The sequence below is a fragment of the Puma concolor genome, chromosome F2 (genome assembly GCF_028749965.1).
Source record: "Puma concolor isolate L17-30 chromosome F2, mPumCon1.1.hap2, whole genome shotgun sequence".
In the NCBI taxonomy this organism is placed as follows: Eukaryota; Metazoa; Chordata; class Mammalia; order Carnivora; family Felidae; genus Puma; species Puma concolor.
The window spans coordinates 50520532-50548499 of NC_141684.1; the positions used below are offsets into that span (position 1 = coordinate 50520532).

A 27968-nucleotide genomic window follows, 5' to 3' on the forward strand; every position below is an offset into this window, starting at 1 on the left:
ATGTGTTGCTACAAATAGTTCTGTCTATACTCTGCCATATGAGAGTGTCACAATATGTTTGTCTTTTCTCCTGTTGGTTGATATTTAAGTTCTTTGCAGAAAACTTTCAGGGTATTAACTATTGCAAACAATGCTTCAATCTTTTTTTTTCCTTGTAAAGCGATTTGAAGCAATTGTGAGTGTGAGAAATCTAGAATGAGGAGCTATTATTCTTTTGAGATCATAGCTATAGTTATCACTCAAGGTCACAATACCTGGGTACAGTTTGGGAGAAGGGTGGTAAGAGGGAAGAGTTGCTTTCCTGGAGTATCCCTTGCTTTCCTCCTACCTTCTCTTTAACTCTGACAACTTTTTGTTTCCTCTCTTTCTGCCACGAAAACTCTCGGATATGGTCAAGCTAGAGGCCATCCAATCTCTTACAGTGAAAATATTCTGATTTTAGAATTAAGCAGACCTGAGTTAAAACATTGCCTCCACCTCTGTGAAAGCTTGTACAATGACACATAATCCATCTAAACTTCATTTTTATCATTTATCAAGCTTAGAATGCTGATATTTATGGTGTTATTGTGAGAAGTAAGAGATAATAGGGGTCCCTCGTGGCAGATTGGACCCTTCTCATAGAGAAATGCACTGGGTCACCTCCTATTGGATCTGGGTGGGGCTCTGTGACTTAGGTCCTCTCCACATGATTTGTCCAGCAAGGCAATCAGTTTTTTAAATGCAAGCGCAGGCCTCCCAGTGTTTTGAGAAAAAGGAAATAGAAGTTGTCAGTTTCAAGTCCTGAGGCTAGAAATTGGTACAGAGCCTTTTCCGTTTGTTGTGGAAGTAGCAATACATAACTGGAGTAGCCTTCTAACTCTTCTTTTTGGAAATAATTTCTTCCTTCAAACTGTTAACAATTGCCCTTTGCATTTAATACAAATTAACTGTATACACATAAGACCCTGAGTGGTTGTTTCCCTGTCTACTCTTCTCATCTCATCTCATACCGGTTTTCCTCTGCTTACTATGTCTCAGCTCTGCTTCAGCTCTTTTGCATGTAACAGACCATCAGAAAAACTCTGTGAATTAAAACAACTATTTTTTACATCTCACAATTCTATGGAGTGGGAGTGATGGGTGAGGAGAACAGGAGGGTTGGTTCTACTGGTTTTGCCTGGACTCAATCGTGCAGCTGTATTTAATTAGAGCTAAGTTCAGTTGGGACCCTGGCATGACCTGGCTTTGCTCTCCAAGTGGTATTTCCATTTGAAAGAGGCAAGACCAGGCAGGGCATTGTCTCATGGCTTATCTGTGTTGTTTGCTGATGTACCATTGGCCAAAAAAGTCACGAGGCTAAGCCCAAAGTCAATAATGGGAGGGGATACACTAGGGCATGGATACCAGGAAGCAGCATTCGTTGGGGGCCATTCATGTCACAAGACCCAAAGGCCTAATTTCATTTCTTAGAATGCACCGAGATTTTATTCTATGTTAGTTTGCATACTTTCTTCCTTTATTATTCAACAAATATCTAGACACCCACAGATACTGGACAAAATGTTCAGGGCTTTTGAAGCTTTCATTCTAAAGGGAGAAAGTATTCAATAACCTAGTGCAAAAATAAACAAAATTTCTGTGGTGATTAGAGCTCTGAGGAAATACATCAGGATAGTGGGTAGCAAGTGACTAGCAAAAGTGGAACAGTTAAGTTTAGCAAGGTCAGGAAGACCTTCTGAGGGGATGGCACTGGATCTGAAAGCTGAATGACGAGAAGTGCCAGCCATGTGACTTTATAGGCAAAGAGTGTTCCAGACAGAAGAAATGGCTCACGCACCTCCACCGCTGCCCTCACTGCCTCCTCCTCCTGGTTTCCTCTATGCACAGCTGCTGCCTTCTCATCTCAGCTCGCAGAGTACTTCTTTCCATGGGCTTTTTCTGTCTGCCTGACGTAAAGTCACCCATTCCTGTCCCACCACTTCCCACCTAGTTTACGCCTATAGAGCTTAGTGATCTGCTTGTTGTTTACCTATTTATCACAAGTCCCCAATAAACCATAATACCCACAAAGATACGGCCATGTGTGTAAATTTCTTGAATATTCCTGTAGAACTATGATCATTCAACATCCAAAGATAATTAAGTCAATTAATTAATTAACTAGTTAATTAAGATAGTTAGTCCCACAGGCCAGAAGGGTTATCACAGGATGCCTGGAGCCACATAGGTTCCTATGTCCAGTTCTTGGTGGACCCAGACTACTGTTGCCCTTCTGTCTCCAGGTTGGGTTTGGGACCAGTCCATTGTGCAGGTTCTTTCTGCGGGTTTCATTTTCAAAGGGTCTTTGGAACTTCCTTGACTCTGAGCTTAGGTCAGCACTGCCCTGTCCAGACCAACAGTTTTTAATAAGTGTAAACCCCAGAGAGAAAGCTTTGGGTATTAGTCCTTTTTCCTTAAAGAACTCTCCTAAGATTCTTACACAAAATTCCTGTCTCTCTCTCCTGTTACCTTCAAATTTTCATGGAATAAGAATGACTTAATTGTATTGTATTAGACACCACCTCCCATGAACAATGATAGCAGCTGCCAATCGTAGTGTGCATCCCAGTTGCTAGACATGTGAACTCTCACTACAACCCTGCTGGGTAGGAATTCTTGTCCCCATTTTTCAGAAGAGGAAACAGGAGCTTATAGACGTATAGCAATTCCACAGTGTCACACAAGGAGTAAATGGTAGAGCAGGTGTTCAGGCTCCCTAAGTTTAAATCATATTGCCATTGTGTTGACCCACTCAACATAGGGGAGGGAAATACAGGTCCACTATGCCTTGCTTCATTTTAGGAAATCTACAACTTACCAAAAACCAAAAATTTTTTCTGCAAAAAACCTGACCTGATTTGACCTGAACTCATTTGTGAACAAAATTTTACCTGAACTGGGGCACCTGGGTGGCTCAGTCAGTTAAGCATCCAACTTTGGCTCAGGTCATGATCTCATGGCTCATGAGTTCAAGCTCCACGTTGGGCTCTATGCTGACAGCTCAGAGCCTGCAGACTGCTTTGGATCCTGTGTCTCTTGTTCTCTCTGCCCCTCTCCCACTCAGGCACACGCGCGCTCTCTCTCTCTCTCTCTCTCCCTCTCAAAAATAAATAAACATTAAGAGAAATTGACCTGGGGGTGCCTGGGTGGCTCAGTCAGTTAAGCGCCTGACTTTGGCTCAGGTCATGATCTCATGGTTTGTGAATTTCAGCTCTGCATTGGGTTCTGTGCCGACAGCTAAGAGCCTGGAGCCTACTTTGGATTCTGTGCCTCCCTCTCTCTCTCTTCCCCTCCCCTGCTCATGCTCTTTCTCTCTCTCTCTCTCTAAAAATAAATAAATATTTCAAAAAAAATTTTAATTGACCTGAACTGATGTGAAGGTATTTATGGCCCTTATTTATTCCACTTATTATGACTATTCATACATTTTGCTACAAAACTTGTAATACATTAAATTACAGGGTGCTTCTCCAGGCCCCACAAAAGACTTTACTTATATAATATCTGAATGGTATTGCTAAGATCTGAGAAATTCTGAATTCTGAAGCACATGTGGCCCCACGGGTTTCAGATGAGCAACTGGGAATTTATAATGAGTTATATTGGTGAATGACTTTACACACTTATTAGGTACTTATATTACCAGTTTACAATGACTAGAAGTAATCTAAATGTCTATCAGTTGGTGAATGGGTAAATAAACAATGGCAGTCCATGCAAAAGAATATTGTAAAGCCCAATGAAAACATTCTTAATATAGTGATATGGCCAAATCCCAACACATTCAGAGGAAAAGGAGCCAAAAATATACATATAGTATAACACTATCCGTTCCTTTTTTTTTAAATTTTTAAATGTTTACTTATTTTTGAGAGAGAGACAGATAGACAGAGCACAAGGTGGGGAAGGGCAGAGAGAGAGGGAGACAACAGAATCCGAAGCAGGCTCCAGGCTCTGAGCTGTCAGCACAGAGCCTGATGCAGGGCTCGAATTCATGGACCGCAAGATCATGACCTGAGCCAAAGTTGGACGCTAACCAACTGAGCCACCCAGGCACCCCCGTTATTTGTATTCTTAAAAAAAATAGAAAATATATGCAATTATTTCCCCATATCTGCATCGAATATCTCTAGAAGAGTGTGAAAGAAATTGATAATTTTGGTTCTCTCTGGGATAGAGAATGGGAAGAGGATTTTTTTGTTGTTGTACTATTTTATATCTTTGAATTTAGAACCACATGAACATATTACCCTCAAAAATTAAAGTTATAAATAAAAATATTCATAAATAACGTTCACAATGTGCAGAAAGTCAAAATGCAAATGATCCCTGATCAGCAGAGTTATAAGGGCATAGCCTCATGTTAGTCATTAGTGTGGCACATAATTAATGGCTCATGTTCTTCTTACCTACACTTTTTTCTCATCTAGGCAAGACATTTTTCCTCACACTTTTGATTACTGGGGAGTTCACACTGGCCTTTGTTTCTGGCTCATGCCAACTTGTGTTTTCTCCTGTTGCTTGGGTCTCCAGACAGCCTCTGGTCACCTGAACTTGAACCCAACTAATGGTTGATCTGGGTAAGATAAGAGGATCCTGGGCTAGAAGGGGGACTGAGATGGCAGGCAGGGATGTGCAGAGCAGGAGCAGGAGTCCCAAGGCAGCAGTGCTTGGAACACCAACACTCAAATCAAAGGAAAGCTCAGAGTCCAGGTGGGAGGACTGGGGCTGAGGTCCAGGGAGCTAAGCTACTCTGGATGGCACCAGACAGAACTGAAACCAAGCATACAGGTGTAGGTCTGACTCAAGCTGGACACCAGAAACAGAGTTCAGTTTCCAGAAAAGATAAGTTCACACATGACCACTGCAGACTAGAATGATGACATTCCTCCTAGACTGCTTTTAAACATTTTTCCTGCTGGGGACAAATAAAAGAGAGAGGGAGGATTCTACAAGTGCTGCTTGGTAACATGTATTGGGGCAGAATGTGGTTTTCTTCTCTCCCACATTTATCCTGGTTTTATCCCCTAAGAAGCCATGGTCACTGAGTTCCCAGCAAACTTTCTCCATCTGTCCATGGAGTTGGGTTGAATGATCTGAGGGCAGCCCTGATGTTTAATAAGACAGGTTGGTGACATCAGTGGCAGCAGGTGAATAACTGAGTTACAAAATGAACTCACAGCTAATTTCAACAACCAGAATTGTGGTGCCTGAGGCAACACCTGACTGCCACCATTTGTTTTGTTCTTTGTTCATATTATGATGAAGGGATTAAGTAGTGCTCAATTTAGTTTCATCTAGACACTGCAGTTCAAGTCATTCGTCATAGCTGCGTTTCAATCCTCCTGCACTGCATAGCAGTATAAAAACCTCTAAGGTGCGTCCATTTGTCATCGATCTTCACATTGGTACAATAGCAGCCAATTTGGTACAAGTAACAAATAATATATCAGGTCCTCACCTCTGGGTTCTCTGCAGAGCTAGCAAAAGGGCAGGATTTTCAAGCTCGCTTTGGAAGAGGCAAATAGGAAGAAGACTGAAAGCAAATCATACATCAGTTGCCTTAGGCAGGACACCTGCCCTGTCAGTCTTAGCTACATCCAAATGGAAAAATGGGGGATCTAGGATTACCTTCGCGCAATGCCAGTGGCCAAGGCACTGAAAGGTCACATCTATTATCGTTGGCATTTCTCTCCTCTCTGGGCTGTTTTTTGAGTGTATGTCATACTCGTCTCATACAGAAGGTATGTTCATCATGCCAGAACATGGCTGCTAATATCTGATCTAATAAAAGATACCCTATCTTTCTTGTCTTCAAATTTTATTATGTCTAGCAGCTGCTAAAAGATGACTCCTTTCTTCCTTACCACTCCAAGTTTATGTTTTAAGAACTGGAAACCTTAAGTAAACTTTTATCTGTCACCTTTTATTTTAAAGTTAAAATGATTCCTTTGAAACCATTATAGTAACCAAAATAAATGGCAGTCAGCTTCCTATCCAGAAGTGACTTTATGTTACAGTCACTACTCCTTTGGAGGGAGCCACTAGACTTTACTAACAATATCAGGTTTACCAGCCAACAGTCTGGCCTTATATATGTAGTATCAAAAATTGGGGAGGACTAGAGACAAGATCTTAACCAAGAAGCAACGTTAGGATGGAAAAGTGTAGCAACAGCTGGTGCCAGCTGTGAGCAACCACGCAGTAGAATCTTGTCCAACTCTGCAGGGGGACAAGCCAAGCCTGTCTTGGAGCCTGGACAGGAGCAACAAAAGACCACATTGTAAGAACACTGAATGTAAACCTGGCTAGATAGCGCCCCCAGGAATTAGCAACAGGAGGAATTGATAACATTACCAGGAATTCATCTTCTCCAGATCAAATCACTGCATACAATCAGCCCTTTTTGTTCTAGGAAGTCTAAATTCATAAGCTTCATTCTAACTGGAGCTTGGTTCTTAGCCACTAGGGCTCTTAAGGACCCGCTAGATTTTGTGGGTCTCCATTTTTAAAAGCATTATTGACATGAACCTGGGGCGGTGTTTTTCCTGGAGTTCTTTCTCACCAGACTGGTTCCGGCTGCCTCCTGGGTGATGATGGAAAAGTAAGGCACTTGCCAACGTGTCATCCTCTCAGTTTGTAATCCTTGGGCACTTGCACAAAGGTTAAGTGGAACTCTACCAACTAGTGAAAGGCAGAGTCCGGGGCAGTCTTAAAAGATTTAGGACTATTACTGCAATGTCCAAGTATCGCATATTAAGGAATTGCAGCACAGCACCACATAAACTAGGCATAAGGGAATGCAATCAGAAGGCTTTCATTCAACAGCTTTTCACTCTTAACCCTGATGTTTTGAGACCCAAGGCCTTTCATGCCACAGTTCAAGCAGCCTCTCCAAACTCTTCTGAGTCCAGAAGCTAAAGGAGCCCTCAGCATAGGAGAAGACCCTGTGGGGGTCATTGCTGAAGGAAGAGCTAGACTTTAATAGTCCTTAAAAGTCTTCATTTACTTATAATCAAACCCATTTTAGATATTAGCTTAGTGTAAGTTGTATATTTAGGTAGCTCTCACTTACCTGAAGCAACCTGAAAAACAGAGGAAACTCAGAATAAGATACAAGACCTCTACCAAGTAAATTAACTGTCCAAGTAATTTTTTGTATAAAGGTAGACAGGACCAGGAAGGACTTTAATTAAAATCTTGCTATTTCATCTTTAGCTAAAAGGACAGGAATCTTTTCTGAAATCTTGTTGTTGGGAACTTAATATATATTTACTTTTTTCTTCTTCCAGCTCTAGAAATAGAAGAGAGGAGGATTTATTATGTTCTGCCCTGTGCTCTGATCCTTCACCCCTAGGACTAGAAGAAATAAAGCAGATTTTTGTGAAAATGTGGCAATATGCATTCATCAGTTATACTGAAAACCAGGGAATTCAAATCACGGTTTCTCCACAGAAATGTAGGGAAGGTGGGCATTGAAAGAGCCTGAGGGGTGGTGTATGGGAAAGTTCTACAGGCCTAAGGAGGCTGGCTGTGGAGATGCAAAAAACCACAGCATCCATTTTTTTAGGAGACATGATGGCCCATATCACACTCTGGACCCCTGTAGACAAAACCAAACCCTATCTATGACAACATTATGGCATCTATTTTAGGGAAACTACACTGACTGTTTTGGGGTGGGAACTCACCATATCAGTGAACCCTGTAATGATGAAGTAAAAAGTGATAGAAGGAAAGCTACTGTTCATTTGATTTTATAATTTGTCATTGTGGGATGAACACTTGACAGAGTTTGAAGACTTGACATTCTAGTTCTAACACTTATATCTGAGTTTGGATACATGATTTCATTTCCTCACCCATGAGAGCCTCTTTCTTCATTTCAAAGTGAGGATACTTAAATGTGTTCTCTACCCAGCTTACAGACTTCTTAAACGTTATAAATAAGATCATATGAGTAAAACCCCCCATTCTAGGGAGCAATTCTAAAGGAATTTCTTCCTTGAAAAGCACCCATAATCATTCCTTTTATTCCTTACTAATTTCTTAGATAATGCCCTAGGGAGGATGATGCCTCATGGTTTCAAGCCTGATTAGCCAGTATACTTCATCAATCAAAGTCTTAGGAGCTCTGACACAGCCCTGTGTCCTCAACTCTGCAGCATCTAACTATCCCATCCTATTTAACCACAGCCCATGCAGTTTTCCATTATTAGTACTACACTCAGTTAAAAAAAAAAAAAAAATACTGTCTCTGCTACTGCGCATCTGCTGTGTGGCTTTATCTCTAATCCTCATTATATTAAAAAAAAAAAAAAAACCAACCTTCCAGTTGAGTATTATTAACCCAGTTTACAACAAAGAAATAGCATGACTCAAATAAATTGAGGTACCTGGATAAAGGATTTTATAGATAATGCTAACACCTGAAAATAGCTATGAAACAAAACAAAGTCTTTAGAGACTGAAGGAGCATTGTAGATATTGCTTCACCCCATAAGGTGTCTTTGTTCACTCTGTTTAGATCAATAAAGAGGGTCTGTAATGTACTTCCATGTGCTCTGCCTTTGAATGAGTCATTCTGCAAACCACTGGTTCAATCAGTGTTCTTGCCACTTTTCTTTGATAGACTTACGAGGACAGGGACCAGTTAAGAGTGAATTAACATGACAAACCGCTGCCTGCAGCAATGAATATTTCCACTACTGAAAGGCGTTTTGTTATTGGACCTGTCTCTACTTAATCATGGATCTGATCTGAGCGTTTAATTCAAAAACCCTTGTATAACAGGTCACCACTCTGTATGTAGCATGTTGCCCCAACAGATAAAGGGGCATCACAAAAAAAAAAAATTCAAAAAAGAATCCCTTTCCTGCAGTTAGGTACTAACAAAAGCATTAAAGGATTGAAGAATTCTTATGGGGGAAGAAAAGATGAATTCATAAAGTAGCTACTACTATTCAGTATTTTTCCTAAAGGAGAAGGCATGTCAGGCAAATGGCATTCAGGGTCTTAAAAAAGTGTTTGTAAAACTATCCGAGTATGTTTAAAAATACCACCTGGGAATTTTTGTTAAAAATACAGATTCCAGGGGCGCCTGGGTGGCGCAGTCGGTTAAGCGTCCGACTTCAGCCAGGTCACGATCTCGCGGTCCGTGAGTTCGAGCCCCGCGTCGGGCTCTGGACTGATGGCTCGGAGCCTGGAGCCTGTTTCCGATTCTGTGTCTCCCTCTCTCTCTGCCCCTCCCCCGTTCATGCTCTGTCTCTCTCTGTCCCAAAATAAATAAAAAACGTTGAAAAAAAAAATTTAAAAGTACAGATTCCAGTGGGGTGCCTGGATGGCTCAGGTGGTTAAATGTCTGATTTCAGCTCAGGTCATGATCTCATGGTTCATGAGTTTGAGACCCGCATCAGGCTCTGTGCTGATAGCTCAGAGCCTGGAGCTTGCTTCTGTCTCCATGTATCTCTGCCCTTCCCCCACTCGCTCTCTGTCTCTCTGACTCTCTATCTCAAAAATAAATAAACATTAAAAAAAATTTTTTTTTAAATACAGATTCCAAGTCTCATATGCAGAGATTTTTATTCATTCGGTGTTATATTTATATATTCTTTCCATATAAATAATGTGTTTGTTCATATAATCTAATGCTTAATAGGAATGCTTGACAGCATTCTAATTAGGACCTAGCATCTTCACAGGTGACTATTTAGCATATTTGCAACTGAACCAACACTGAAAGGCTTATTATTTACTATATAGTATGTTAGAAATAATTTTGTACTCATGAGATTAGTGGTATCAAGATTAGGAACTGGCTAAGGAAATTTTACTAGACCCATAACTCTTACATGAACAAGAGATATGAGTGGACAAGTCCAGTCCTTGAATACCATTGATGTACTTTGTAAGTCAAGTCCCCACTCAGCCCCAGCTGCCTGTCCCAACAACAAAGTACACAAGTCCTGATGTTATTGAAGCCTGTTTAAGAGTGAGTCTTTCATACCAAGTGCTGGTGGCTGAACCTCCTTTATAGCTGGCCTTCCTGAAACTACAGACAAGTCATGTGACTATTTTGTGCCTGTCTGCTAATAATGAATGTACAGTTGGAAAGTTTGGTCAGAGACTTGTTCTCGTTGAAATATATCTTTGGTAATTAGGTTGCTGGGCTAGATTCACACAGGCCCCTAAAGTCAGGGATTGGTTGAGACACAAACACATGTGCATTTTTATTCATGCACATATGAATCTGAGGCAAGTGACCTGCAGACTGTCCGTTAAGAAACACTGCATTTAAAAAGGCATGTATTAAATTGAATGTTCAACTGCAAATGTATTTTAAAAACCTTACCTTTGATAAAAGAGTCTGAGAGGCAACAAAACTGTTAAGGGAGTCGGCAGAAACTTTTTTAATCTTAGGGTAAATTTTAGGTAGATGGACCTAAAAGCCAAAAAAGGTTGCATGAAAGATATTTTAACAAGCTGACTGATAAGACTGACCTTCACTTCCTTTAATATTTACTTTTGAGAACTTATCTTCTTTCACCTGTAGCATTTACTTTAATCTGTGACAAACAGATTTCTGTTATGCAATTGTTTGAATTTCAGGCCACATGCAATCACTTGTACTACTTTATTTTAGTTAATCATGTATTGACCTGAGAGTTAAAATCAAACTTTCTTTTTGAGGCTGAAGTTCATCATTTATATTTGTATGATATTGTATGGTTTACAAAGCATCGTTCATGTTATTTTATTTTTAGGTGAAAAATATTGCTTAATATGTCATCTGTTGTAGAAGGGCTCATCAATTCCCCCAAATAGTTATAAGAGATAAGATACAAATAGTATTTTGTTGGTTACAAAAATAAATATAAGGATGGCACCATTAACCTTCTCAGGTTACCATTCATGCAATAAAAGAGCTTCTTAACCATTAGCTTAAAAGTGCACAAGCCTATGTTCTTAGCGTATACAGTATATCTTTCCAACCAGTAATTCCAATAAGCATGAGAGTCAACTAGATGTATTTAAAATTTAATGGTTTTAAAAACATGAAATTGTAGAGACGCCTGGGTGGCTCAGTCAGTTAAGCATCCAACTTCGGCTCATGATCTCATGCTTGTGAGTTCAAGTCCCGCAGCCTGCTTCAGATTCTGTGTCTCCCTCTCTCTCAGGCCCTCCCCAGCTCATGCTCTGTCTCTGTCTCTGTCTCTGTCTCTGTCTCTCTCTCTCTCAAAAATAAACATTAAAAAAAGTTTTTTAAATTTTTTTATTAAAAAAATTTTTTTGATGTTTATTTATTTTTGAGAGAAAGGGTAGACAGAGCATGGGTGGGGGAGAGGCAGAGAGAGAGGGAAACACAGAATCTGAAGCAGGCTCCAGGCCTGCTGTCAGCACAGAGCCTGATGCAGGGCTTGAACCCAGGAACTGCGAGATCATGACCTGAGCCGAAGTCGGACACTTAACCAACTGAGCCACCCAGGCGCCCCCCCACAAAAATTTTTAAAAACATGAAATTGTAGGAAATTATAAACGCCTCTGTGCTGTGAATTAAAATAGTTACCTATTGAGAGAGTTGACTTAGTTGTTAATAAAAGATATTCATTAGTGCATTAAAAAATTGCATTCAAAAATACGTTCTAAGACAGGAAATAGGAGGTTGAAAGTTTTTTCTTTAGTTACAGTAATAAAAACCAAGAGAGTATGGATCTTTGAAATTTATGTGTCAAAAATTCAAACCGCATTTGAAGAGTTAAGTTTTGACACTTATAGAGTGTCAAAAAATTTGACACTTATAAAGACCAACATTATCACTCTCCCGGCAATGACTGACAGACACAGATGGGGCACTTAATTCCTCCCATTAACAGAAATGAAAGGGGAAAGGCTCTTTTTCCTTAGTTCCAGATATGAACATGAGTGGAGTGGCACATACCCCTAGTTCATATCTGTGCATTTCGGTAGGCACAGTCCCTGCTAAGCATTCTGCCCTTCTAAGTCTTTATAAAAATACAATCATTGAAGTTAAAATGACCATTTAATCATTCTCTTTTCACTTCAGTGAAATATTATTGAGTACCACTGTTTTCCAGGCACATCGTAAGTGAACTCAGTGAGTTTAAAAAAAAAAAGAAAAAGAAAAAAATAAAGTCCTATGTCATTATAGAGATGGTTATAAACATTAAGCAAGTAAATAAATAAACTTATTTATTTATTAATAAAATTAATTTCAGAATGCAAACAATGAGTGTCAGGCTGCAACAAATATGCTATGAAAGAAATAAGACAGAATGATGCAACAGACTGGGAAGAGGGGAGATATATTGGATTTGGAGGTCAGGAAAATTGTGTCTGAGGAGGGGATATTGTGCAAAAGTCTAGATACAGAAAAATCGAGACAGAGGGGACAGCAAGTGCAATGGCTTTTAAGTAGGAACAAACTTAGTATGGATGAAGATAAAGACATCCACTGGGAAGAATAAAGGTGGTAAGACATCTCGTTCAAGAGAAGAGAAAGATTGGGGCACCTGGGTGGCTCAGTCTGTTAAGTGTCTGACTTCAGCTCAGGTCATATCTCATGGTTCGTGGGTTCGAGTCTTGCGTTGGTCTCTGTGCTGATGGAGACTGTGCTTCGGTTTCTGTGTCTCCCTCTCTCTCTCTCAAAAATAAATAAACATTAAAAAAAACTAAATCAACGTATCAGAATTTCTGGTTGTCTTACTGCAGAAACGTCTGAGCTAATATCCCCATTTTCCACGACCCTCTTCTCCACTAGATTGAAGGCTTATTTTGCCACCCTGTACGGTACCACTTCTGGCAGGGCAGGGAAGTTAGGGAGCAATGTGAGAGTCATGCAAGTTGCTTTTTAGTTAATTCATTTATTGAGGGAGAGAGAGGGTTCATGAAGAAGGAGCAGAGAGAGAGGAAGAGAGAATCCATGCTGACAGCACAGAGCCTGACAGGGGGCTCAATCTCACAACCCTGAAATCATGACCTGAACTGAAATCAAGAGTCAGAGGCTTAACTTTTAACTGACTGAACCATCCAGGTGCCCCCAAGTCATGCCAGATATAATGGTTAAAAATGACACTTGATTTTAACTATGTTAAAAAATTTTAATTGTGTTTCCTTATTTGGGGGAAAGTAGGAGTCCCAGGGAAGCCACTTCTCCTTATGGAGCTCTAAACAGTGTAGAACAGCTATTTCCTTTCGGAATTTCTTTGCAGTGGCATTTAGCAGATCTCTACCATAACTGGGCACAGCCCTCCCTCCCATTTTCCCTTCCTTCTGGACCAGAGAATTATTTTTTAATTACAGACTTAAATTTGAGACTCACCGTCATTCTTCACCTACAGAAGAGTTCATGTTTTTAATTTTAAAATGTTAAAGGAGCAACCAGAGGAAAATGTCCCTTTAGGAAACCAGAAGATAAAAGCTCAAATAGAAATTCTAACACTTTTAAATATAATATAAACTCAGCTAATTATGGTTTCCAAATTTTGTAAAACGCTGAGGAGAAGTTGCTGCTTTTTTGAAAAACATTTCAGGACACTGAAAAATCTCCAGCAAAGTTAACTGATGTTACTCAATAAATATTAACTAACTTTAAAGCAAATGTTTTATAGACAGCCTGTTAAAAACGTGGTAGTATAGAGAAGAGGAAGCACACACGGGCTTTTGAGGTAACCAGAAAGGGACTCCAATCCTGGTGCCTCTCCTTGAATAGTCTTCTAACCAGCCCACCGCCCCCTGGCACGAGGGCCCCGGGAAGCATTTCTCCCAATAGCACTCAATCTGCTAGCACTCTCGCTATTTCTGTATGTTTGTGGCAGGAATTTACTTATCATGAAGGTCAAGAGATAAAATTGTGGTATATAGTTTAAGGGTGGGCCACCTTAGGATAATGGGCTTCCCCTTAGGATAATCGACATTTCATCTTTAAATTTTTTTCTGTAATATTCAGCCTCTGAAATTCCATTTCATAAGGTAATGAAGGAAACCTTTCTTTTCTTCCCCTCAGCCCATGAGTACGTTTTCATAAAATTTGCCAATTGAACCAATGTAATTATTAAAGTTAAACCTTCTGCTCATCACGCTTTCAACATTTAAAGATCTCCAAAGAGCTAAAATCTTTTTTATTTTTGGTTTTCCCAGTAATTTATTGAGATATAATTGAGACATAACTTGGCACTTCCTAATGTTATGAGTTAAGCAATTCTCTCCCAGAATTACTTACATATTTTTGCATTACTTTAAAAAAAATAGATTTTTCAGAGCACCTGGGTGGCTCAGTCGGTTAAGCATCTGACTTCAGCTCAGGTCATGATCTCGCGGTTTGTGAGTTTGAGCCCCATGGTGGGCTGACAGCTCAGAGCCTGGAGCCTGCTTTGGATTCTGTGTCTCCCTTGCTCTCTGCCCCTCCCCCGCTCTCACTCTGTCTTTCTGTCTCTGTCTCAAAAATAAATAAACATTTAAAAAAAAATTTTCCATCAGCCTCGTTGCTCCTGATTCATTTTCAAGTACATTTAGACTTATTTGGAATATTTTATCAGGAAAAATAGTCCTCTTCAATATTTGATGGCCTTAGGAAATAAAGTGTTAGTTTAGAAGAGCAGAGCTGTGTAGATTGAGCTCCTGGGTATGCAAAAGCAGTCCAAAGATCACAGCCCTGGAACAGGAAAGGGGGTGGCGGTGGGGAGGCTATAGGTGAAAGTGAAGTGTGCAAAATGAGACATCTTGGACTGAGTAGAGATATTAAGCTGAAAGAGGCAAAGTTTGTAAGCAGAAAAAAGAGAATAAAAGTAAATAGGTGGGGTGTTGGGACTCAAACCATAGGTACTCATTAAATTTTACATCCTTTCTCTATATAGTTTTCTGCTTGTGGGAGTACACAAACACACCCAGGTATGTAATGGAATAAAAGGTCATAATAGTTAGGGCTTGAAGTAATTGTGTGCCAAAAACTTTAAATGAATTACCATGCCATATTGAATGTTAAAATACTCATGTGATGAATCATCACATAACCATATAATGAAAAGAGGTCGTCTTCTTCAAATATGTTTTTCAAATATGTTAATTAAAATAGTTCTGCGTTTACTTATTTTTAGCAAAATAGCAAATACTGGGAAGCAAGTACAAGGCAAAGAGTACCTTCTATCACTGCATGAACTTCTGGCCAACCTGAGACACCAAGTCTGGAATGAAGTAAGTGCAACAATCAAGTCTGACTATTGGTCATCTTGAGCCAGACCAGAACAGACCAACTAATCCAATCCTCCAGAAAACAGAATCAAGTGGAAGTCTGTGGGCATTTATTGACAACGGAAGGTTAAGAAGGAGTATAAGCTGTGGAGTTAGATCTAGATTTAAACTCTAGACTTACAGGATGTAAGTAGCCACTTAAAAGCTTCTGTAACCATAGGAGGTATCTTCACCTCTGTGAAGCCTTCTTCTTATGCAGAATACAGGTTTTAATGCCTAATTTGGTTGCTGTGAGGTTTAAATGAATTAACGCACATAAGGTTTCCAACACAGCAGTTGAGACATACTGGGCCCTCAATAAATGGTACCTTAAAAAAAAATGTTCCCTTTACATAATAGTTCCTTCTGCCCACCAGAGCATAGAATGGGAGCTTGGACCTCTCCCTACTCTGTTCATGAGCCATAGTCCCCACTGTATCTGAGGCAGTTGGCCATTATTAGTCAAAAAGGGACAAACAATATGTCTCTCTAGTCAAACTAGCTAAGAATTGTGCCTGACCCTCCTCTCCCTTCAAGGAACCCAGGTACCTCAGACAATTCGAGAGTGTGAAAGGAGATAATAACTACCATGACATGAAAAAGCATTACTGTGAAAGCTCATTTTTCTGGTTGTATTTCCTTTGAGTGTGTTCAGAGCCTTGGTTACATGGACCCAGCCAGAGTCTGATACCTCCTAATTGGTTTTCTTTGCCTGCTTGAAAGCTTCCATATATCTTCTTGTCACTCAACAGGTGGCAATTCTTATCTTGGTTCAGGCTTAAATTGGGTGTAAGAGAACTGTAGATGTAAGAGGAGAATTAAGGGATCACCCACCTCATAGGTCGCATAGGTTTCACATAGGGTATAGTGAAAAAAGCAACTGGACTTGTGGCTGAAGCCTGGCTTCTTGACTTCTTGCTAGTTTTGGTGAAGTCTCAATATCTCTCAGCTACAAAATGATAACTCTTACTCGGTAGGATTTTTGTGCATATGGTAGTGGTGAAATTGCTTTATAAATTGTATAGAAGCATATAAAAAAATAGTTTCTATTCCAGTAGAATTGAATTTGATGTGTAAAATAAATACGAGCTGTATGGAATTTCAATATCAATAAAATTATCTCCACTTATGAATTACAATATTGCTTTAAAACAAAGGACTTTTTTCTAATCCTGTGTGTCTGTGAAATGTATTTCATAGATAGCATATATTATAAATGATCAGTAATTTTGTTATCTGATTTTAAATTAACATCATGATACTAGTTGCAACCATCCTATAAACATGTGAATTATTCTCCTTACCATTTGTAGTATTACTTAAGTATCCAGCAAGGGTATAATTGGAAATATCAAGTGCACAAATCCATTTTTAATTTAGGAAACCCAACAACTCATATATGAAAGTATTTAGCTGTATCTCTACTAACATGAGAGAAATGGGGCTGGTTTTATAAAACCTATGACTTAGATATTTCGCTCTTACAATATAAGAAAATAAAACAATTGAAACTGATCTGACCTTTGTGGGCTTTTTTTTATAATATCTTTTTTTATTTTTATTTTTTACTTATCTATATTTCCTGATAGGCAGAGATAATGACATAGTGGCCTATTAAGGGCAGAGAAGTGTCTATAAAAACCCACACGAGGTGGTTTCCATTGTTTCCTGCATGCTTACTTGCAGTCAGTTATTCCAGGAATTACCTTTGTTTGCAGAAAAGAAAACCAAGTAGAAGATCATGGCAAGTTCTGACTGGGGATATGATGACCACAATGGTAAGAGTTCTTCTGTTCATGTAAAACAAAATACTAGCTCATTGCCTTTTCCAGTAAAAGAGATATTGTGCATTTTTTTAAAAAGTAAATAAATATAAATATAAATAAAATAGCTGTACAGTCCTAGGTTAACAGTTTGAATTGCCTGACTTGAATAATTATAAAAATTTTGTATGTACCCTTAACAGTTTTCCTTTGGGACATGGTTGTCTACAAAATGTGTTCTCTGTCTCTTCCTCTTTCTCAATCTCTCTCTCTCTCACCTGTATTTTAGAAATCTAGTGCTAATTGTAAAATATTTATTGTGGTGTTGACAAATACACTATTTCATAGGATAGTATAGAAAAGGAGCATTCTTAAATGTTGAATTTTCATTAAGTTAGACATAATATCATTTAAGATACCAGAATTAATCCTAGTCTAATAAGCAGAGAACTAGTTATCCTCCTAAAACTTGGAATCAGACATGTGATGATTGTATGCATGTGTTTACCTTGCTAGGTCCTGAACAATGGGGCAAGCTGTACCCCATTGCAAACGGAAATAACCAATCTCCCATTGACATTAAAACCAGTGAAACCAAACGTGACACCTCTCTTAAACCTATCAGTGTCTCCTACAATCCAGCCACAGCCAAAGAAATTATCAACGTGGGACATTCTTTCCATGTAAGCTTTGAGGACAATGATAACCGATCAGGTGAGCCAAAAGATCCTTCTGGTTATGTTTTCTTTAACTCTTCTGGGACAAATTAAACAATAGGACTTTAAGAAACACAAACACCATCCTCGGTCTTTTGTGCATGTGTGTAGTACACATAACTTGGCTGCGATCTGGTGAAGCATCTTGGACTTCTGGAAAACTCCCAAGTGGTAAAGCCCTTCTCTTCCATGACACCAGCCCATCTCTTCTGGTCTCTAGAATCTTTGCACTCACTTCACACTCTCTAAATAAACAGTATTTTTTCCCAAGAAGGTTTAATGAACCATCATAATGAATATAGAATATAGAACATGAAACTGAAAAGGCAAATATTCTCTAATTGGAATGAGAATGGAGGAGCACAGTAGGAAAGAGAAACGGAGTGAAGAATGTATTTATTTTTTACCGCCAGAAAAATAGCTCTGTTGTTGTGAAGTTCTCGGGTACCAGTAAGAATGTAAGTCTTACATAAATCTTGCAAGATTTATTCAGTGCTTAAATGCACTGGTCTATCTCCCCACCCCCCCCCACCCCCGCCCTCCACTGCTATACTGTAGTCACTGAATTATCTTCATACCCCAGAATCTGGCACATTTCCTGCTACATGGTAAGATTCTCATAAATGTTTCTTGAATAACTATCAAATGGTAATTTCATAAGACAACTCTACTGACAAAAAGCAAGACTTGTTTTAGCACTTTCCTGCAAGGTTCTGACCCTAAATTTTAAGCACCTTGGGGCTATGTCCATTGTTATATTATATAAGATCTGGTGTTATGTGTGTTTAATTAGCCATATGATTGTGTAGACTCTCTAAAAACGACATAGTCATTCAATGTTAAAATTTTTAAAGTGACCTCACTGACCCCCTAGCACTTTCTTTCGGTCCCTGGACAGGCATTCTCAAACAAAGCTGTCAAGATACACTGTTGTGTTTTGACTAGTAAAAAGTATGTGATGAGTAATTTGTTACTCAAAATAAATTACTAAAGATCTTAATGCATACTTCCTATTTAGTCTTTGTTGAAAGAATGAATGAATAAACTTGCAAATTATAGCAGATTCGAGGAAATCCTTACAATTCACCCACCTTCCAATATACTTTCTTGGCAGCAGAAAAAGGTAAAATTACAGCTCACGGGCTGAGAATTGTATATAACTCAATGCAATGGTCAGGGATGCACCATACATATGAATGCCATCATCGTGGATGTGGGAAAAAATCCAACAAGAAAAAGCCTTTGGCACCAGCGTTTGTTTTTAGTTCTACTTAATCCATTTTCGTGTTGGATTATGTTAAATGCAAAGATAAGCAGGAGCTTATGATCATAAAACTAACAGTAGTTCCCTTTTTCTTCTAGTGCTGAGAGGTGGTCCTCTTTCTGAAAGCTACAGGCTCAGTCAGTTCCATTTTCACTGGGGCCGCACAAATGACTATGGTTCTGAACACACAGTGGATGGAGTCAAATATTCTGGAGAGGTAATGTAACTTAGTAACTGAGACATAATTACACTGAGAATTACTCTCAGAAGCAGCTGCTTTACTACATAAGACACCATTATAATAGCTCCAAAGGAATGAGCATTCTGGTCTCTATAGGAGAACTCCCAAGCCCCTTTAAAATCAAACAGGCACGTACTGAGTTTGGCAATAGAAGGAAATTTTGCATGTGAAAAAGGTAGCTGAACTTGGAGTTGAGCTCCTGAGCCCAAGAAGCATCTTTCTCTTCAGAATGCCTTAAAAACTGTTACCTTGACAACAGCATCAAGAGGAGACACTGCTCTCCTTTAAAGCTCTGACTCTAAGCTGACCACACCATTTGCTTCTAATTCAAATGTTCAATTTGGACACACCAGTGGCATAGGTGTAGCCAGGCTGGAACACTTCAATAAGACTCTACTAAGAGTGCAAGTTTAACCATAGGAATGTATACAAAGAATAACATACGCCTAAGTGAGGGCCTGAGGGCTCCTGCTGTAGGCCACCACCCTCCACCCTCTTGACTTGCCCTCACACGGAAGTCTGTGATCCATTTCAAGACTCTTTGTCTGTATATACATAGAAAAATCAAGAATATTTGCATCAAACTGTCAACAGAGCATCTGGGAGATTGAAAAAGAAGAACTTCTGTTCTTTATATGTATTAATATAATACAAAATATTATATATATATATACTCCCATATATACAGGTTGACTTTTTATTTTACTTTTACAAAATGAATTTGTAATACAAATAGTTTTGCAATTTTTTCTACTTACCAATTTATCATAATCATTTTTTTCCAAGTCAGTAGAGTTAATTCTACCTCATTCTTTTAATGTTTGTATAGTATTTCATTGTATAAATATATCAGAATTTATGTAACTGCCTCCCCCCCGCCCCGCCCCGATGGACAATTGCAATGCCGTTTGCTTTTTGTTCCATTGGTTTTTGACTTTTACCAAAATATGCTGCAACAAATACATATACCTTATACCCCAGTGAAAACACATCAGTGGGGCAGATTTTTTTTATAGGAGGGATTACTAGGTTACAGGGTATGTGCTCTTATTATTTTGATAGAAGTTTTGGGAATTATATACACATATAACTGGCTTTACATTACATTGTAAAGCTTGGCTAATAACTTTTAATACTACAGAAACCTATTAAATGTTTCTTCCCATTTCTCCCTCAAAAAAAAGTAGACTAAAATTAAATGGACTCAGAGCCTAAATTAATACTATCTTTTTAGATGGGTATCTGGCTGTATCTAAGAAATCGAAATCAGTGATTCTCTCATCTAATTTAAGAAAAATAAAAATAATCCAGGCTAGAGATGAGAGGCACTTAGCCACAAAATTCCACATGTGATTGAGGAAAGGAGGGAGGGAGGGAGAGCAGGAGTTGGAGGGGAGAGAGGAGGAGGGGAGAGAGGAGGAGGGGAGAGAGAAGCAAGACCCAGAGAGCAAGAGAAAGAGACAGAAATTAAATAGGTGGTTGGGGCGCCTGGGTGGCGCAGTCGGTTAAGCGTCCGACTTCAGCCAGGTCACGATCTCGCGGTCCGTGAGTTCGAGCCCCGCGTCGGGCTCTGGGCTGATGGCTCAGAGCCTGGAGCCTGTTTCTGATTCTGTGTCTCCCTCTCTCTCTGCCCCTCCCCCGTTCATGCTCTGTCTCTCTCTGTCCCAAAAATAAATAAACGTTGAAAAAAACAAAAAGTTAAAAAAAAAAAAAATTAAATAGGTGGTATGGAGAGAACTAGTTAATTGAAAGTGATGATTGACCAGATGATCACTTTATGTTAGGAGGTCATAAAAGAATTCTTTCAGTAGTGGCATTTGTGTTCAGCCCTAATTCAAGACAAAAGGCTGCCATTGACAGATTATGGGGAAGGACATTCCAGACAAAATCAGCAGCTAATGCAAAGCTGTGAACCAAGTGAAGAGGTATTATCTATGAGATGTGCTTGCTGAAAGAGGGCTATTGATGGGGGTGGGGAGCAAGAAATTAATGATAACTGTGGTACTTTTTGATTGAGCAATTAGGTAGATGATGGTACCCTTTTCCAAAGTTGGGAAAATGAAACAGTTTTGGCAAGGAAAAAATCAAGAGTTATACTCTGGCCATGTTAAGTTTGAGATATTATTAGACATCAATGTGGAAATATCAAGAAGATATCAAGGTGACATACATACATATTGGATATTCAGATCTAGAGTTCCACAGAGAGGTTAGGCTAGAGATAATGATATGAGAGGAGCCTACATATGCTCAAGAGAACGTGTTCTTGGCCAAGACTCCTAGATTGTCCAGGAACCCCTACCCATAAAATTACTAAAAAGTATCTCACATGACAGAAATTATTTCAACTGTGTTTAAAACTAATCAGTTCAAATTCCTGATCTTTTTATACCAAAGCAATTTTTTAAAATAAATAATATTGAATAATTATAATACTAGGGGAAAAGAAATTTACTCACTATTTCCCTGGAAATTGCAAATTGCACACTCTATTCAATGTACATAACCCTTCTTAAGAGTGAGAATATAGCCCTTTTATCCACTGGATAAAGGTTCACATAAATGTTATTTAAGCCAACAGTACATCTTCATATATTAACAAGTTAATTTATAACTTTTTGTCTTCACAGAAGTATAAATAACTAATTGACCACATTATCATTTTTAGCTTCACATAGTTCACTGGAATTCTGCAAAATACTCCAGCTTTGCTGAAGCTGCCTCACAGGCTGATGGTTTGGCAATTATTGGTGTTTTGATGAAGGTGAGTTACAGAGCTCAGTTAACACAATTTCTTACATCAAAAAAGTATAAAATAAGGCAAAAGGATATCTGAGTCTTTCTTTTTAAAATTTCCCATTCTACTAATGGCTACAGGTGAACAAACAGTTCTCGAATATTTTGTTGCTTTGTTTTCTCTTGGTTTTTTCCCTTTTTTGAGAGAATTAAGTTTCAGGTAGGGCTAACATGGGAAGATATTGGAGGAGGGTGGAATTTCTATTTTCCAGCTTTTCTAAACTTCTTTTCCTCTAAACTTCTACTTCATAGGTTCAGGAATTTATCAATTTAATGTATCATCAGAAAAAAAAATACTAAGAGGATTATTGTCCCATAAAGAAAGTTCAGTTAATATTTAAAATGTCAGATGTTGGGACACCTGGGTGGCTCAGTTAAGCATCTGACTATTGATTTCAGCTCAGGTCATGATCTCAGAGTTTGTGAGATCAGCAGCACCCCCCCCCCCCACTGCCCCCATTGGGCTCTGCTCTAACAGGACAGAGCCTGCTTGGGATTCTCTCCCCCCTGCTCCTCCTCCACTTGCTCACTCTCTCTCAAAATAAATAAAGTTAATAAAATAAAATAAAATAAAATAAAATAAAATAAAATAAAATAAAATAAAATAAAATAAAATGGCATATGTTGCTGAAATCCTCTATAGGAGAGTCCCTGAAAAGTCCTATAGGGAAATTATTATTAAATTGGATATACTAGGATCTTTTGGGTTCTGCTCACCAAATTCCAATGTGACAGGTTCCCCCCACACCTCTAACAAGCAATTCTTGGGCACCAGCAGGGTGTCCAGGAATTCAATTCTAACACTATCTACCCAGAGATAGCATCAGGTTCCACAGGTTAAGGGTTCAGACTTGCAAGATTACAAGTCCCCCTGCCCCACTTCAAATGTCAGTCCTCAAGTCCAGATGGTTGTTACCTGGGCTTCTGACTGACTGGTTATAAATCAGAGATTCCCATGACCTCTTCCTTGGGTTCAAAGAGACTTGCTTAATTTGCTAGCATAGCTCACAGAACTCAGAGCATATTTTACTTAGTAGATTACTGGTTAATTATACAAGGGTATAACCCAGGACTAGCCAGATAGAAAAGATGCATAGGGCTAGGTATGGGGAAAGGCAAAGAGCTTCCGTGCACTGCCCAGGCACACTGATTTACCTGTATCTCCTTTAATTCACCAATCTGGAAACTCTCTGAACCCAGTCCTTTTGGGTTTTTATAAGAGCTTCATTATTTAGGCACAATTGATTAAATCATTGGCCATTGCCAATTGATTCAAGCTCTAGCCCTGTCCCCTCTCCTGTCCCTAGAGGTCTGAGGGTAGAATTGAAAGGTCCAACCCTCTAATCCCCTGTTTGTTTCTCCTGGCAACCAGCCCTCACCTTCAGATTCAGTCTAGAAGTCCCCTAATTAACATAACAGAAGACACCTTTATCACTGTCATCACTTAGCAAATTCCAAGGATTTTAGGAGCTCTGTGTTGTAAACATATGTCTTATTATAAACATCACAGGTAGCTAACTTTTGGGATTATAGCAATTCTAGTTAACCTTTCTTGAGCACTTACAACATGCCACGCATTGTACTCATTATAACTAATAAAACAAGCCAAAAGTAAGAGGCTGTGTTTTGTATCACAGTTTTGCTAAATTCCTGGATTTTGTCTTGTATATCCCTGAACATCTTGTCCATATTAAATTAAAACCAAGGTTTTGTTTTCCACTTCATCTGTGGTGTGAAAAAATGACATACACAGAGCCATTTACCATGGAGATATAGTGGCCATTTCAGAGCTGCCTTGCACATCCTGCTTTTTGAACCTTAGAACTGGGCCAAACCACCAATATTCCAAGAAATCAACAAGAACAAGAATATCCTATTTGAGAGAACTAACAAAAGTGAACTTTTACGTAGTGACCACTTCACCTGACAAATCTGTAATGTACAAATCTCACCCTGCTTGTCAGCACCAATGAACTCTTCTCAAAAACTACTTACATGGGGGCGCCTGGGTGGCTCAGTTGGTTAAGCGTCTGACTCTTGGTTTTGGCTCAGGTCATGATCTCAAAGTTTGTGAGTTTGAACCCTCAGCTGGGCTCTGTGCTGACAGCATGGACTCTCTCTCTGCCCCTTCCACTCTCTCTCTCTCTCTCTCTCAAAATAAAAAAATAAAAAAATGTAAAGAAACAAAAAAACAAAAAACAAACAAACTACTGACATGATCATCCTCCTCTTCCATAAATGAGTCTATGTCCTGTAATTAGAACGCTATTTGGGTTTCTACCTCAATCTGTGTGCCCTGAATTGTAATTCTTTGATCTCAAGTAAACACTTTACCTCTTGAGCTGGTTTCTTGTTTTTAGGTTGATGGTGGTTACACATTATGAACAACTTACAGAGCACAAGGGCCCGCAAGGATATACAACCAACAAAATTCCCTCTCCTAAAGCAGAGAGAAAATATCTTACCTTTCTTCAGTTACGGTTTCCAATTGAAAAAAAAATAGCCAAACATAGGTTCACTTAATAATACTTTCTAACACACATTTTTTTTTTTAAATCTCCAGGTTGATAAGGCCAACTCACGACTGCAGAAAGTACTTGATGCCCTAAACGCAGTTAAAACCAAGGTAAATAGACTAAACACATTAGTTTAAATCAGAGAACAAGAGGGGCCCCTGGATGCCTCAGTCAGTTAAGCCACTGACTCTTCATTTCAGCTCAGGTTATGATCTCACAATTCCTGGGGGATCAAGCCCCGCATTGGGCTCCATGCTGAGAGCGCAGAGCCTCCGTGGGATTCTCTCTCTGCTCTTCCCCTGCTTAAGCACACCTGTGCATGTACACACTTTCTCTTTCTCTTTCTCTCTCTCTCAAAAAAAAAAAAAAAAACTTTAAAAGATAAATAAATAAATGAAAACATTTAAATCTGAGAACAAGAATCCACAGAACTACTGAAATCATTTACATATTTGAAGTGGGGAATAAGAAGCCTAAAGCAAAAGTTACCACTCTGAAAATCAAGGTACTACTTGGATATTGCTTGCTTCTGAGGTCTCTGACTCAGGTATTTGTTTTGTTTTTTTCTTTTTCACAATTATTATCTATTTCAGCAGGATGAAGCCTATAGAAGAAGTTTCATAGCCATTCAAATTTTCTTTAAAAACTATATCCAACTAAAATGAGATTTTTTTTCCCATTTCATGAAGAAAAATGTCTCTATTTCTTTAGCAGTACAAAAATGCAGGAGTTAGGGGTATTTTTTTGAGATACCATTAACAAGCCATTAATAAACAACCAAAACAGAAATAGGAATAAATAGAAAAGGCTAAAACATAACTAGTTTGCACATCAATAAATAGTTTTGTCACTGGAACAGTTTCTGGCATCATTCCTAAAGAAACAGTAAATGTTTGGGGCACCTGGGTGGCTCAGTCAGTTAAGCATCTGACCTTGGCTCAGGTCATGATCTCACAGTTTGTGGGTTCGAGCCCCATGTCAGGCTCTGTGCTGACAGCTCAGAGCCTAGACCCTGCTTCTGGCCCCTCCCCAACCCCTGCTCACACTCTGTCTCCCTCTCTCTCTCTCTCTCTCTCTACCTCTCTCTCAAAAATAAATAAACAAAATAAATTTTTTTAAAGAAACAATAAATGTTTTATTCTGGAAGTGAAAGATCTTCTAGAGAATATAGATTATTTTAAAACTTCTTAACATTTGTTTATGTTCAGCCAAATGAGGAAAGAAGATTGCTTGGCCAAAATGCCAGTGTAGCAATTTTTCAGTCTTCTATTACTTTTATTGTTTATATCTACAAACACACCAGTGTATACTATATAGTAGGAAAATTAAATTTTCAGCTAAAATATCAAGACAATATATATACCAAAATTATATAACATAGATACCATATATGTATATGCTGTAAGTATTTTAAATCATGGTATAATGATACATTTCTTTTCCTTCCAGGGCAAACGAGCCCCATTCACAAATTTTGACCCCTCTACTCTCCTTCCTTCATCCCTGGATTACTGGACCTACTTTGGCTCTCTGACTCATCCTCCTCTTCATGAGAGTGTCATCTGGATCATCTGTAAGGAGAGCATTGGTATCAGCCCAGAACAGGTAGAGTATAAAGGGTGAAAGAGTGGGACTTAGGAGTGCAAAGCAGGAATATCACTTCAATTCATAGTAAGGTGGACATTATGATTTCAAATAGATTTTTGAGGAGTTTGTTTTCCACTCCCAGTGAAAAAGATTCATTTCTGACTTAGATCTATTGAATAATTAAACAGAAATGTGTGTTATAATACTGTTTTCTCCTTTATACAGAAAAAAAAAATATGAGATTCTGAACTCCTACTATCTTTTTGACCTTATTAAAAAAAAAATCCAACCTTGACAAGTGTCTTCCTAAGAGTTTGAGAAACAAAGAAAAGATTGTCCCTGGAAATTCTACCAAGACTTTGAGGAAGTATGGCTCACAATAGACATACCTTGAGAGTTGACAAAGGTTTTTTGTTCTTTTTTGAAGGTTTTAATTATTAACTATCCAAAAAAATATCTCTTTAATTATTGTTTATAATTATGATAATAATAACTACCACTGATTGAGCAAGTACTTTCATTAGGTGCCTTATACATGTTTTGTCAGCCAATTCTCAGAACAAACCTATAGGACAGGCAAGTATGTAGCCTACTGATAACATATGCTACATGCCAAGCAACATTCTAAGAACTTTATGTGTATTAACCCATTTAATCTTCACAAAAACCCATTGTAAATAGCTGATAGTGTTCAATATTTTTCCTATCAGCTATTTAAGGGGCCTGCTCCATACTACATTATCTGTATAAAGTTTTGCCTCTATTAAATCTGGAGCGATAAAATGGTGAGGACACACCAATTTCTTTTTCAGTTGCAATCATTATTTCCTTTTTTGCAATTTTCTTTTAATTGTGAAGTCAGTGACTTTTTTTTCATGCCTCAATAGTTTTATAGGCCAGTTGATGTTTTTGTGGAACTCTTAAAAGTCTGTCTACATTAAATGACAGGGTTTTTTGTGGGGTTTTTTTGTTGTTGTTGTTGTTTGTTTTGTTTTTGTAAGGTGATGTTTTAAGAAAAAGGTAACAATATATTTTGGGGTGGGAAAGTGATTATTCTGAGAACTCATAAATTATCACATTGTGCCTTAACAAAGAAGCCTTCAGCCATAGCTGAAGTCACTTACTCTAAATAGGCTAGATTTTTAGCAGAATCGGACACACAAGCTGAAAACAAACTGATGGCTGTCAGAGGGGAAAGGGTGGGAGATGGGCATAACAGGTGAAGGGGAGGGGAAGGTACAGATTTGGAGTGAATAAGTCACAGGGGTAAAAGGCACAACACAGTGAATATAGTCAACGTGATTGTAATTTTACTATACAGAAACTGAGGCCAAAAGCAGAAAGTCACTGACCCAATTAGCCCAGTTGACACTCTGAGAAAGTTGGCATTCTAATCCAGTCAATCCTTGATCATTTAAACCAAATACCTAGTTCAAAGAAATGTGAAGGAATTTTTGCCTTCCACCCTTCCAATTGGTGAAGTCATTGCAATCAATAACTTAGTTTTTTATATATCAGTGCATTGATTATACTGGAAATAAAGTGCTTTGTGTAACTTTAATAGCCTTTGATTCCTTAAATATTTTATTCTTCCTCCCAGCTGGCACAGTTCCGAAGTCTTCTATCAAATGTTGAAGGTGACAAAGCTGTCCCCATTCAGCACAACAACCGACCACCTCAGCCTCTGAAGGGCAGAATAGTGAAAGCTTCATTCTGACGGGAACAGGAAGGAACTTATCCTCCTTCCAGAAACACTGCCCTGCTTCTGACACAAACCAGTAAAACAAATTTTGAAGAAATAAAATTATTTCAATACTA

The 27968-nt window shown here is 38.7% G+C and overlaps 1 protein-coding gene across 1 annotated transcript; it reads left to right on the forward strand.

Annotated features, from left to right (window-relative positions):
• The first annotated feature begins 1806 nt into the window (after positions 1 to 1806).
• CA1 (carbonic anhydrase 1) lies at positions 1807 to 27968 on the forward strand. The gene is made up of 7 exons (XM_086695952.1): positions 1807 to 1897; positions 17547 to 17744; positions 19109 to 19227; positions 21920 to 22015; positions 24611 to 24673; positions 26013 to 26168; positions 27751 to 27968. Exons 1-7 carry the CDS (start codon positions 1807 to 1809, stop codon positions 27865 to 27867), a joined length of 840 nt encoding a protein of 279 aa, XP_086552078.1. The 3' UTR covers positions 27868 to 27968.